The 13861-nt window shown below is 42.6% G+C and overlaps 1 protein-coding gene across 5 annotated transcripts in view; it reads left to right on the top strand.

Moving 5' to 3' along the window:
- Positions 1-13861, top strand: part of PHTF2 (putative homeodomain transcription factor 2) — a 122917-nt gene that overhangs the window by 18288 nt on the left and 90768 nt on the right. For 3 of the 5 annotated variants that reach the window (XM_053253276.1, XM_053253277.1, XM_053253273.1), the window contains exon 2: positions 10768-10847. In XM_053253276.1, coding sequence (XP_053109251.1) covers positions 10803-10847 — 45 coding nt within the window. In that variant the 5' untranslated portion in view covers positions 10768-10802. Of the gene's footprint in view, positions 1-8630; positions 8721-9177; positions 9364-10767; positions 10848-13861 lie in introns of all 5 variants that reach the window. The other 2 variants (XM_053253274.1, XM_053253275.1) reach the window with 2 other exon arrangements.

Raw genomic sequence — 13861 nt, 5'->3', positions numbered from 1 at the left:
CCTTAGAGGGAACACTGCTCCCAAATGCTTAAGATAAAATTGCAGTCATTTTTACACAAAAGGAAAGGGTTATGAACAAATGAACAAACTGTTGTACTCTCCATGGAGATATCTTTGGAGAACATGCCTGCCAATTGTCACATCCATTCAACATCAATAAAACTTTATACTGTATTTACCCAAATAGAAGGCAACTCTGAATTTAAGACAATGCTTTAAAAGATAGATGTTAAGTACCAATCATACCTGTATTTAACCAAAAGAAAGAGTGAAGCATTAACTATAGATGCACCATGCATGTGTTTCATGAAAAGTGCCCAGTTAAAAAGAATATTAAAACATTTTCCATAATTGTTTGTATACAGAGGAAATCTGATTTGGGGACAAAGGTGGTTCACAAACATGATGATCAGTGAAGGGAAGGAAGTGCTCATTTTTCTGATGTATTAGAAAAAGTAATTTTCCCATTTGTGTGGATAATAAGAAGTTCTTTATTTTGTCAACATAAATAAAACTTTGAAGACTAGTGTTAAATATATATTATCTTAATTTAATGAGTATATCTTAATTCTACCACTTTAGATTATTCTACTTGAGGAAGTGAAATATGCTTCCTTCATAGCTGATATAAGGTGTGTGTGTGTAGTTTAGATTTCACAGTAGTTATGTCTTAAAATAAAGGGCTAGCAGGAAGCAGCAGCATGATTTTAAACTGTCTTTTGTACTAGAAAAGTTTGAAAAAGCAGTGTGGAATGCACTTCAGAGTTAATTATATAATTATACAAATGCACTTGTGTTTAGTTGCATAGACTAGAGCATGCTATTAATAGTTTTTTGTTGCTCTGGTAATGTGATGACACACATGGAAAAGGTTTAATAGTGATGTGTTCCACACTGTATATATAATCTGATGTGTGATTACAGTGCAATTCACATTGGCATGGCTTAGTGATCTGTAACGGAGCATGTTCCATTTAGTGCTGAGTTAGACCAGTTGACCTTCCCTGTCCCTCTTGTGACTAAAGCTATTACTGAAGTTGGATATAGAATGCCGACCTTTGGGTGACATTGGCCAGCAGTGGTCCCTCTAATTCTCCCCCTCCCCCCATTTCTGTGCGGAATGAGTGTTGTTCTGGGAGGCATCTCTCTATCTTAATTTACATTTTCCTAGGGGAGCTGGTTTTGTGCTAGTGAGCATGAATTGTCATCTTTGCTAAGCAGGGTCTGCCTTAGTTTGCATTTGTATGGCTGACTACATGTGAGCACTGTAAGATATTCCCCTTAGTGGGTGGGGACATAGCTCAGTGGAAGGGCATCTACATTCTTGCATGCAGAAGGTCCCAGGTTCACTCCCTGGCATCTCCAGATAGGGTTGGGGGAGACTTCTGCCTTCAGCCTTGGAAAGCTGCTGTGCTAAATGAAACAATGGCCTGACTCTGTATAAGGTAGCTTCCTATGTTCTGTTACTGCCAGTGAGGAGCAAGCAGGCAGCTGCTTTAACATCGATCGCTCAAGTGAGGGATTCTTGTCCCTAAGGATTGTCAACCACTTTGTGGTTTCTAGCTCTAGCAGCCATTATCAGTGGGGGAAGGGCTAGCCTATAGGTCCATTGCTTGGTCACCCTTGGGGCGACCTTTGCAAGTCGGAGCAAAAATGAGGGTGCCACACTTTTTAAATCTGAAGGGAGGGATAAAGGGATACAGACCAACTGAGAAATAATCTAGTGAGAAGAGTGGAAAAGATTGGAATGCAAGCCCCATAGAATAGTGATTCTGAGTATGAGGCAGGATCACCAACCTGAATTGTTGTGTGTTTTTTTTAATTCTTACATTATGTTTAAATTTCTTTACATTTCCTCTTATTTTTACTGGAGCTAATGCTTATCTATAGAGTTAAACTATTTCATTGGTTTTGCTGTTAGTTTCATTGTGTGTTGATGTAATTATTCCATTGCTTTGTTTGAATTTTTTTGTGTATTCACATAGTGGTATTATTGGCTTTGCAGTAATCTTGATATGTTGAACTGCTAACCTTAATTCTACTAGTGATATTTTTACGGCTTTATATGAACTTTATATGAACTTTGAATCCCCGCTGGTACAGCAGCGATATAGGAAGATGCTGAAAGGCATCACCTCATACTGCGCTGGAGGAGGCAATGGTAAATCCCTCCTGTATTCTACCAAAGACAACCACTGGGCTCTGTGGGCACCAGGAGTTGAAATCGACTTGATGGCACACTTTACCTTTATATGAACCTGATATATTGCTATGGGTGTTGGTTATTTTGATATTTTATCTGCTTTGGGCTTTGAGTAGGAAAAGTTGGTTATAACTAATCAATCCTTGACATGATCCCATTGTATTCAAACAACGGGGATGAACGCCTGTGCAGTAGACCATTTGGGAAGATTCTTAAGCTCAGTGCAGCACTCCAGTTCCACCCACCACACCTGTGTATCCATTGGAAAGGGCAGTGGGAGCATAGAGAGCACTGCAGGGGTTCTCTTGGATGCCTTTTGGGAACTTCTGCCGTTCAGAACTTCCCATGTTGCACTGAGCAGAATGTCAGCCAGTGTCTGCACTAAAGAGTTTGCAAACTAAATTATGAGGAAAATGTTGTGTTTGCAGAGGTCCATGCCAAGAGTGCTCATTGTTGTGCTTCATTTTAATATAGTAATAGACAGACACACTTTTGTTGTTTAGTGTAAAGTTGGCATTATAGGCCAGGTTTGCATGACCACTTTTCTGCTCCCAGAGGTTAGCCAGGACTGACAGGTGCGCCTGGGAGACAATCAGTATTACTGCTGGGTTGCTATTATTATTTTATTATTATTATTTTTACATTTATATCCCGCTCTTCCTCCAAGGAGCCCAGAGCGGTGTACTACATCCTTGAGTTTCTCTTTCACAACAACCCTGTGAAGTAGGTTAGGCTGAGAGAGAAGTGACTGGCCCAGAGTCACCCAGCTAGTATCATGGCCGAATGGGGATTTGAACTCGGGTCTCCCCGGTCCTAGTCCAGCACTCTAACCACTACACCACGCTGGCTATGGCACAGTCCTCACACAATCCCAGTTAACAACTTTGGGGAGTGGACCATGGCAGCCATTGGTCTTCAGGAACCCAGCTGGTAGCTCCCATGCTGCCCCTCACCCTGCCCTGATCATGGAAAGCATTAAGTACATCACCAGACATGCTTCCATGGGCCTTGATTGCCGGAGTGTTCAGCCAAAGTAGCTCTGACAGTGCTCGACAGCTCTTGGCAATTTCCAGAGTTCTTAGGCCCTAATTGGCAAACCCATAGAGTTGGGGCAGTGTTGTGAGAGAGCAGCGGGCACCGTAATCCCTCCCTTAAGATGGGGGCACGGCTGGGTTATGACCCGGGTGACCTGTGCTTTACATCAGTAGGGAGGGGGGAGAAAACCAGGGGGAAAAGGGCTCTCCAGGATGAGACTGACTGGCGGGCAGGCTGTTTAATACGGAAGCCTTGTCTGAACCCCAGGGTTGTATTAGGCAAATGCAATGACCCTGGGGTATCTTGGACAGCACTGACGACAGTGCTGCTACCTACTTGGGGTACTGCCAGCAGCCATGATGGGCAAGTATGCACCCTGGGAAAACGATTTTGAATCAGTTCTATGGTAGCTAAATTTGTTCAACCTTTCAAAACAATTCAGCTATACAGGGCATAAAAATAAAATATATTCTGATGATGTAATGCTGTTGATTAGATATCTAATTAACATAAAACCTGGCCTGCAAAAGGCAATTCTAAACACTGTCACTGTACCAGAACATTGCTTGGATAAATGGTATGGAGCATTAAACAACTGATATGGAATGGTATGCTGTTCTTAAAATTCCTGCAAAAGGTGTGTGTATGGGCAGAAAGAAGCTGTCATGCCTGACCAGGGAGTTCTAGATCAGGCATGGGCGGATGAGAAGTGGAGGGCCAGAGACAGAGAGTCAAGGACAGGTCAAGTATTGGGTTACAGCGGAGCAGGAGGCGTAGTCGGGGCTGGGCTGGTGTTGAATACCAAAGGCAAACAGGAGAGACAAGCCTGCTTCCCTGCTCTAATGAGATGCTCAGTCTGCCAGGCTGACAGGAAGGCAAGGATTTTGTAGAGAAAAGGGGTCAACTGGAAGAACTCTGCTTGGCATTGCATTTTAGAGGCACACCTTTGGTTAATTAGGTTTCAGTTCCTCTGGCTTATAGGTGATGGAATGTGAGTGGTGCAGCAGTAGGGTGCTGAAGGAAACACCGGTGGGACAGCAAGGCAGCTGGCTGGCAAATGAACTGAAGGGGGCTGGGCTGGCCCTTGCGGGTGCTGGCCATGCTCTGCATGTGATGTCACATGCAAGGGGTGTGGCTGGTGCACACAAGGGGCTCACAGGGAGAGGGGTGAACATGAGCCCCCTATTTCCTAGCTACTGCGGACCTGCCAGGGAGGAACAAGCAGGGCTGGTTGCAGTTCACTAGAAGGAGCAATGGCAGAGAAATGTGACTTCACCAAATCAGGTTGGAGTAGGTGGGATCAAAGTTATTTTTACAGCCAGTAGGACATGACATCCCTCATATTCACAGAGCTAGGAACACAGTTGCTGGAAAGGAATCAACCCCATTGATAGAGTGGTGATTGGACAATATTTGGGGATCTCTGGGTCTTCTGCTTATGTTCCCAAACAAAAGGGCTAAAAGAAGTGTCAGAACTAATTGGCTCTGGCAATCTAGAGCTGATACTGAAAGAAAGAAAAGCAAAATGTCTTACTTTGTGCATGGTTTTTGCAGGTGTGTAATCAGGAGGCAAGAGGAAGGAGTGTAGTGCAGCTACCAACATTGTTAGTACACAGTAACCAAAAGGTTGGGGTTGGTAGTGCATGTGTGCTACTAGGCACTATTGTAGCTAGGCCCATGCTGTGATGCAAATAGTAAGTATTGCTATCCAGCCAGATTGGAAACTTGTACTGGATTATGCTAAATCGCAAGAAGCCCTGGATACAGTTAGTGGAGGTATATTGTCATCAGTTTAATTGTTTGTAATACCCAGGACAAAATAATGCTCCAGGCCAAAATCAGTGTAATTAGCCTTTCATGGGAGCAACATTTACATAGAATAAGTCGGGGGGGGGGGATTTTGTTGATCCTTACCTTTCTTGCTCAAATAATAATGTGACTATAACCATAACAAAACACTAAACACATCTGGGAATACTGAATATTGGTATTTTTTCACACAGCCCTAGGGAGAATTGTATTCTAGTAGAAACAGGAGGAGAAAATCGGAAAAGATTGCTATGTCTGTAAACTGCAAAATCATGTGTTGCGTAATCTTGTCAGAGGCAAAAGCTGCATTTAGGATAAGCTAGGATTTACATATCAGGAAAAAACCAAATAGGCTGTGTGTATCTATGGCTGTGAGATTATTTTAACATTCTATACTGACATTTTGCACTGCTGAAATTAAACACTTTTGATAAAGGGACAAGAACACTTTGAAAAAAATGCTTGTGAGATTTAAGTAGGATTGTACGCTCAAAAGCGCAAAGAGGTGGTGGCAGTTTTCACCAGTCCTCCTCCCTTCCGTATCTTCTGTGCCTCCCTCAAAACTGGTTCAAGGGCTGCGGGGGCCCTCAGGAGCCAATTCTTGAGGGCTCAGGGCAATGCAGAGAAAAGGAAAAGCTGGCAAAAATTGCCACTCTCCTCTTGCATGAACAGAAGCCTTCCACAAACAGATTAAGTTCTTAAGGTACAACCTGTGGGTTTGTTCACACAGAGAGGGTGGGGTGGTGGGTGGGCAGGGGGAAAGGCTGGCTCCCTTAACCTTGGGTAACAGCTGGGCTAAAAAGCTGGCCTCGGCGGTGCTGGCCTCTGGGATCAGACTCGATCCCTTCAGTTCTGAGCATCCATAGCCTGGGTTAGGCTGCATGTGAGAAGCTTCATGGTCTCTCATATATATTGTTATGACTTGTTCTGAAATTCACAATTATATAAAATTATGATAACTTCAATATCACTTAAACCCTGTACTTTTAGTGGGCAAGAGGGAAGTATTGATGTTACTACTGACTACCCAAAATAACGGCCTAGTTCATAGTTTTAGTGGCATCATTGCAGCTCTCAGTATGCTTTGTTGTATGGAGCTAAGTGGTCCCAGGTGGGGTTGCATATCTGCACTCACATCACACTTTCACTGAGTGAGCACTGCAGTGAGAATCCACATCAGCTACATGTGTACATCTCCCTTGCTGAATTGGGGTATTTATTCAGCAAGGTCAAAATTACTTTGTGTTTTCTAGATAGCTTTCAGAATGTTCCCAGCATGCATATTGCCACTGGAAGTTATAAATTATGCAGGCATTTTACAGCAGAACAGCTTATTCTTGCTCCTTATTACAGACACAGGCTATGTTAAGTCTTGAAGTTATTTAAGACTTCAAGAGTATTTTAGTTTTAAAAACCAGGGGAGTGTGTTGGAAACAATTATTAAATGAAAATTAAATCTTAAAATAGCTGACCTGGAGTTTGTGGTGGCACAGCATTCTGAGATAATGTCATGCTACATGACACCCATGTAAGCTTTAGCTCATCTTCTTAGTTTTGCGTTGCTTATTATTATATTACCCAACATTACAGGTTTCAGATACTTCATTACAGGTTTCAGATAATATTTTACTCCCTGTGCAGTGTCTGTCTGTTGTGGGGGCAGGATCTTGCTGGGCATCATCCTGTTTTCAGGTGATAAGAATATCATCTTCCATTTCCTGATATCAAAATTGCAGCTGTTCTTATATACTGCATCTCAGTATCTCTTCAAGAATTAACTGATAAGCACACTTTCACAGTGCTCCACATTGCTCACCTTGCTAAGGTTTGCTTTTTGGTTATTAAATGCATTAAGCACTATAAGTCATAGGTTGTGAAGGAATGATTCCTTCCCACTTTATCTTATGGTTTGTAATTTGTTTTGTACTTGCTTTTATTTATTTATTTATTTATTACATTTATATCACACTCTTCCTCTGAGGAGCTCAGAGCGGTGCACATGGTTATTTTTATCCTCACAAAAACCCTGTGAGGTAGGTTAAACTGAGAAATACATGACTGGCCCAGAGTCACCCAGTGAGTTTAATGGTTGAATGGGGAATCAAACTTGAGTCTTCCTGGTCCTAGTCCAACACTCTAATCACTATTCTATGCTTTGTTCTGTGCCCACTCCAAAGCTCTGTAAGGGTTAGAAATGTTGGAGAGGAGAGCTGGTCTTGTGGTAGCAAGCATGACTTGTCCCCATAGCTAAGCAGGGTCTAACCTGGTTGCATCTGAATGGGAGACTTGATGTGTGAGCACTGCAAGACATTCCCCTCAGGGGATGAAGCCGCTCTGGGAAGAGCAGAAGGTTCCAAGTTCCCTCCCTGGCTTCTCCAAGATAGGGCTGAGAGAGATTCCTGCCTGCAACCTTGAAGAAGCCGCTGCCAGTCTGTGAAGACAATACTGAGCTAGATAGACCAATGGTCTGACTCAGTATATGGCAGTTTCCTATGTTCCTATCTTCTTAAGCAGCTTTGAAGTAAAAGTCAGCTGCAGAGTTTTGGAGTAAAAGTTATAAACTGCTGCTATTGGTTGTCTCTAGGCGGAGAAAGAAGGTTCTAACTGCCTGAGGCAACAAACTCTCTCACTGGCCAATGTATCCCTTTAGAACTTAATAAAAGGGAGACTGTTTTATACCCATGGGAAGGAGAAGAGAGCTGTGAGAAAATGGTTATGTCAGACTGCTTGCTGTTGAGTGTTGTTTGAGCCAGAAGGCTAGAGCACTAGCAGTGTAAGATCAGGCTGAAACTGCTAGCAAAGTCAGCAGTGAGGGAGCTGGCCTTACTGAAACCTGCTAGCCCTTTCTGACAGGAGGCTTGCAAGTTTGCTTGTTTGTATTTTGTAATTTTTGTACTCTTGCCAATCTGATCTTTTATCTGCTGTTCCTGTACTGTGTGATTTTGATCTGCTGTTCCTGTACTGTTTAAAAACATTTTTGTCACAAGTAAACCTGTTCTTGTATTTAATATATTTTCTGGTGTTTCTGTCAGTTATTTTACTCCAACCTCACACCCATGAGTGTAAGCCTAAGCAGTCACACAGGTTTAACAGTCTTCTTGGTGGCAGCGGATGGTTAGAGTGAGGGCTAGCTGTGGCCAAGTGCTCACATAAGTGGATGAAATAAAATGAAAAATTATATTGCTGCCTGCAAGATTTGTTTAATGGATGTAGATTCAAATCCCTGTTTGGTTGTCTTAAGGGTGACCTTCAGTGTGAATGACTTTGCTCTGTATTAAATAGTACTAGCTGACCCGGTGCAGAGCATCTGCACTCCTAGTTCTCCCTCTCCCGCCCACTGATCCAGCTCCCTGCCCTGTATTTATTTCGTCTCCATCCTTTCGGCCAGTTCACTCTCTTTCCCCCACATCCCTCTGGCCAGTTTGTTTTTGCCCCGCATCCCTTCAGACCCGGTTTCGCCACCTGTGTTGCCACCTGCTTGGCCGTTGTCCTCATGAGGACATGGGCGGTTGGGACCGATGTGCGTTCTCCCACTGGCTCACAGTGGCTCACCACCTCGTCTGCCTCTCTTCCTCCTTGGCAGGCTGGCTCGGAGAGAGGCTCCCCCTGCTGTGCTCTGTTCTGCCCTGCCAGGAAATCTTGCAAGAGCTGCCACGCACAGGATTAACCACGGGTACGCCTTAAAGAATGATAGATGAATATAGATAAACAGTGGCCCTGTCCCATAGAGTTGCTTTGAAGACAAACATTTGAAAAAATGGTTTGCCTTCTCAGGAGTAAGATCTGAGGCTCTTTAAAGGAAGGTTTAACTGCAGATGTAGTTCCTTTCCTTGTGCAAAAATGACTATTTCCGGTCCCAAATATAATAGGTAACGGATACCAGGTGTCCATCGTAACTTGCTTGACAATTGAGGATTGTTAAATACTCACAGTTGGATTACATTATTGGGACTTGGACTGTAATTAAGCACTCACCTGGTCTCATGTGGCAAGTCAAAAAGTTACTGCAAGCAACGATTCACGCTGTGGGGATATGTGACAACACTCCACTCAGTCGGCACCACTGTATTTAAATAGTAGTGGTGTCCCTTTACTGCTAATTCTGCAGTTCTCTCTCTTTCTCTTTGCAGAGAATGTGGACAGCATTCATTTCCGTATGCAGGCTGGGGACAGTCCATCTCATCCTGGTTCCTTTTCCATCTCCAGAAACTCTTGTACCTTCAGGAATAGAAGGCAGAGAGTTACTGTCACTTGCACAATGCCATGGAAACAGAGCCCATTGCTAATGTTGATTGCCTGTCCCAGAAGATGAGCAGGTACCTGTGGGATCTACTGTCTCAGAACCACTGGATGAGAACAGTTCAGTGCTGCTGCTGCTGCTGCTGCTGATAATTTTCTTGGCCACCCATTGTTCTCTGGACAGCTCACAGAGTAAAACAATAATAGCCTAAAACATCCTTACCGTTTCATCGATTGTGGAATTAGTTTTGTGCTTTCTCATCATCCTGTCCATCTAAAAGTGATGGGATAGACTCATAGGATGATAACTGCTTGATAAGTGGCCTAGAAGTACTTACAGGCAGTCACTAGATTGAAAGGGAGAAGCATAGATTCTGTGTGTGGTTGGCGAGTCCTCATGGCATCAGACATACCCACCCACCATGCGCAAACACACACAATAAATGGCATCTTGCAAAGTGATATTGTTTGCATCCATGGTCATGTTGAGAGCTGGAACAGCATGGTGTGCTGTATGTACTCTACAAAGTCTTCACAGTATACAGGAGAATCTTGTTAATTGCAGGTCCAACACTCAGTTTCTCATATCCGTGATTGCGTAATAGGCACCCAGCCTTGGTATACGTGAGGGGGGAAAGGGTATGGGGGAGAGGTTTAAATCCATAGGTTGAGGGTGGTCGGAAATGATCCTGGAGCTAATTTCTGGCTGCCATTTTGAGTTTGGGAGAGATCAGGAGCCATTTTATGGCTCTTTAAAAAAAAAAAAAGCAAGCTGAAAAGCCCGCAATTTCTGGTCATTTTTTCCCCTCTCGGGGACCCACAGAGGTCACTTTATTTGGCGTGTGGTTTTTTTAGCCTGTTTTCCTGCCCTTTGGAACCTAACCCCCGGATTCCCATTGCTCCAATGCCTTGGTATTCACAGTTCCAGTATCTGCGCCTCTAGCCAAGAACGGAACCCACACAAATGCCAAGGTTTTCCTGTACAAGTGCACTTCACTTTAAACATAGCCATTGCCACTCTATAACATTCTTTGACAACTCTAGACCTGTGCCCGTGATTATTTTGTATGTTCTTCATTTTTACTCCTGAGCCACATGTTCCTGTTCAGAGAGGCCAGCAATTAAGTAAAATCCAGTATTGATTGATTGGAAAGGAAGCATAGCTTCTAGAGAGAGTTGAAGGGCAGATTTAGAAATTAATTTAATTTCTGAATTAAGACTGTGCATGATGTGATGGGTGAGATATGAAGAGACCAACCCTGACTCCTGCACTGACACTTGTGCCATTCCGTTCATACTATGATGGGATAACAAGGTAGGCTGCCATTTCCACAAGGATATTCTTGACTTAATGGAGTGTTTGAACTTGGTCAAGTAATAGGTTGGCATTACTGTAAACTGGAATGTTATACACCTGCTTATTCCTTTTTCCTTCACCTTTTAGAATATGAAATTAAAGTTTTGCCTCTTTGTCTTTGCAGCCTAAAATGACTACTGTTTAAGTGCCATAGAATAAATGGCGTCCAAAGTAACAGATGCTATAGTCTGGTACCAGAAAAAGGTAAGCTATTTCAGATAAAATACATTTTTTGAAAAATGAGAAAATATTTCTCAGATCTATTAAAAGATTTGTTTGTTTTTATTTGCTCTGTTATTATTTAGTATAGTGTTGTTCGTAATACTAAATGTAAAGTGTGCTGTCAAGTCGATTTTGATTCCTGGTGCCCACAGAGCCCTGTGGTTTTCTTTGGTAGAATACAGGAGGGGTTTACCATTGCTGTCTCCCGCGCAGTATGTGATGATACCTTTCAGCATCTTCCTATATCGCTGCTATCCGATATAGGTGATTCACATAGTCTGGGAAACATACCAGCAGGGATTTGAACTGGCAACCTCTGGCTTGATAATCAAGTCACTTCCCCACTGTGCCTTTAGGTGACCCTTTTGTAGCAATAAAAATAACAGGTTCTTTAAAATTATTGAAAAATGCATACTCTCTGCCTTCTATGTATGCTGGTGCTCTGCCACCATCAATCCACCCTGTTTCCTTTTGTTGCTTCAGAGACTGGGAGCTCTGAGAGTGCACGGGGAGAACCACCTGTCCTGGGTTTTATCCTCCATGGTGCTTGGGCACTGAGTGCAAGGATGTCTTCAGCTTCAGGCAAGGTGGACCGATTTAAATCAAGGTGATTTAAATAATTCACCAAGAGAAGAAAAATCTGATTCAAACAATGGTGCAAATCTGATCACTAGAACATGTCAATTGACAACCCATTTAATAAATAGTATATAGGTACAGCGTACTTTTTAAATATAAATATCATGTGTAATACCTTTACTCATTAACTGTGTCAAGCTGCCCTGTATCTCTTTGTATTGCTTATACTTGACATGTCTGCTTTTTCACTCAAGGAAGGTATTTCTTTAGAATATTCCCAGACAGGGTCTTTCTTTCACCCAGAAGCAATAACAGTTTTTCTGTGGCAAAGTGTGGTGGAATATAGGAAGCTGTGTACTGCTTTTTTCTTTCCATTGCTGCTTTGTATTCCACCTCTTTTCTTATATACTCTTTCTGCCTTAACCACTTCTTCTGCTTTGGCACATCGCCATCACAAACAACAATTATGTACCCAGTCTACATCTTTGCACATGTGACTTTAATCTGTTTAGAAGAAGAAATTGAAAGTTCAGAAATTTCCAGTAGCAGCTATTGGGCAGACTAGAGCCAGTTTCCAAGAGACGAAATGAATGCTCATGTATGGTGGGTCACACACAGTGTGTGTGTGATAGAGAGATAGAGATAGAGATACATTTTAAAGATGAATGTTCATATGTATATTCATTTCAAAGAGAGTAAATGTAGCTATAGCATGTTAATTTTGACTTTTTATAAAAATGAGACATCCAGCATTTTATTTACATTTTTTAAAATCAGATTTTTGATTAAATCTTAAAAATGCAATTAGAAATGTAATGTCTGATTTTCTTTTTTTTAAAAAATTGATTTTTGTCTACCTTGGCTTCATGATAGACTCAGAGGAGGAGGAAAGCCAAGTAGACAGATTTCATGATACAGAACAACACTAAGTGAAGCCCTATGCTGGGCTATCTGTTTTCCTTCTAATTTTAAAGGACCAGCAGCTTCTCAACATTAGAAAGGGGTGAGAAAGCCACCAGCTTATATTTGAGGGAAGTTAGGAATATAGGAAACTGCCATTTACCATTGATCCATCTTGCTCAGTTTTGAGCAAGACTGGCAGCGGCTTCTCCAAGGTTGCAGGCAAGAATGTCTCTTAGCCCTATCTTGGAGATGCCAGGAAGGGAACTTGGAACCTTCTGCATGCAAGCATGCAGGTGTCCTTCTCAGAGCAGCCCCATCTCCTAAGGGGAATACCTTACAGTGCTCACACATGTAGTCTCCCATTCAAATGCAAATCAGGGTGGACCCTGCTTAGTGAAAAATAATTCATGCTTGCTACCACAAGATCACCTAGAGAATGTACAAGGTCCCTAATCCAATCTTGGTAAAGAGATCTTTCCCAGCTCTCGAAGATCCTTTGTCAGACTTTGGAAACGATTTGCTAGTCAGAGGAAGGCAGAACTGAGTTGAATAGACCAGTGCTTTCTTGGTGTAAGGCAGGAAAAGATGACCAGGAAGGTTGCTAACTGCAAATGTAGCACTGAATGTGTTGTTCTTTTCAAGTACTGAACCCTGGAAAATGAGTTTTTAGAGGCAGTTGCCCAGTCCTCTCCTTTGGCCACTATTTCTGCTCATGAGAGCCAGCGTGTTGTAGTGGTTAGAGTGCTGGACTAGGACCGGGAAGACCCGAGTTCAAATCCCCATTCAGCCATGAAACTAGCTGGGTGACTCTGGGCCATTCACTTCTCTCTCAGCCTAACCTACTTCACAAGGTTGTTGTGAAAGAGAAACGCAAGTATGTAGTAGTACACCGCTCTGGGCTCCTTGGAAGAAGAGCGGGATATAAATGTAGTAGTAGTAGTAGTAATAATAATGATAATAATTATACTGGGAACAGCCTATATTCTGCGACGATATCTATAACAACAGCAACAACATTGACAATAAAATTCAGCCATCCCAGGTCCTTGGGAAGGACTTGATGTCTGGATAAAACAAACCAGTCAATAACACCTGTCTGACTGTATAAACAAGAAATAATAATAATAATAATAATAAGAAGCTCTCTCCCTTTCACTTTGGGGGTGGGAGGGAAGCATATCTAGCAACTAGAACTCTGTATCGGGTGCACCCATCAAGGAACTGAGTGTGCAGTGTTTATTATCTGCATGCACAGATCTCTCACCACAAACTGGTCATTCTGCCAGCGCAGGAGGTCAGCTCTATCAGAGTTCCTCAATTCAAAAGAATCTGAGTAGAGGATTTATCCTTGGCAGTTACATACCTGCCAACACGTCCTTATTTTCCCACTCAGGTGAATGGAAACATAGGGACAGGTTGGCAGGTATGCAATTAACTAAGATGGAAAAAGATGAGAGGAGATGATCAGCCATCAGTTTGTTTCACAGGAGAGGACGAGAGATTTGCCAGAACTG

The sequence above is a fragment of the Hemicordylus capensis genome, chromosome 5 (assembly GCF_027244095.1).
Source record: "Hemicordylus capensis ecotype Gifberg chromosome 5, rHemCap1.1.pri, whole genome shotgun sequence".
NCBI classification, from domain to species: domain Eukaryota; kingdom Metazoa; phylum Chordata; class Lepidosauria; order Squamata; family Cordylidae; genus Hemicordylus; species Hemicordylus capensis.
This window is presented reverse-complemented; position numbering and strand designations above follow the sequence as displayed.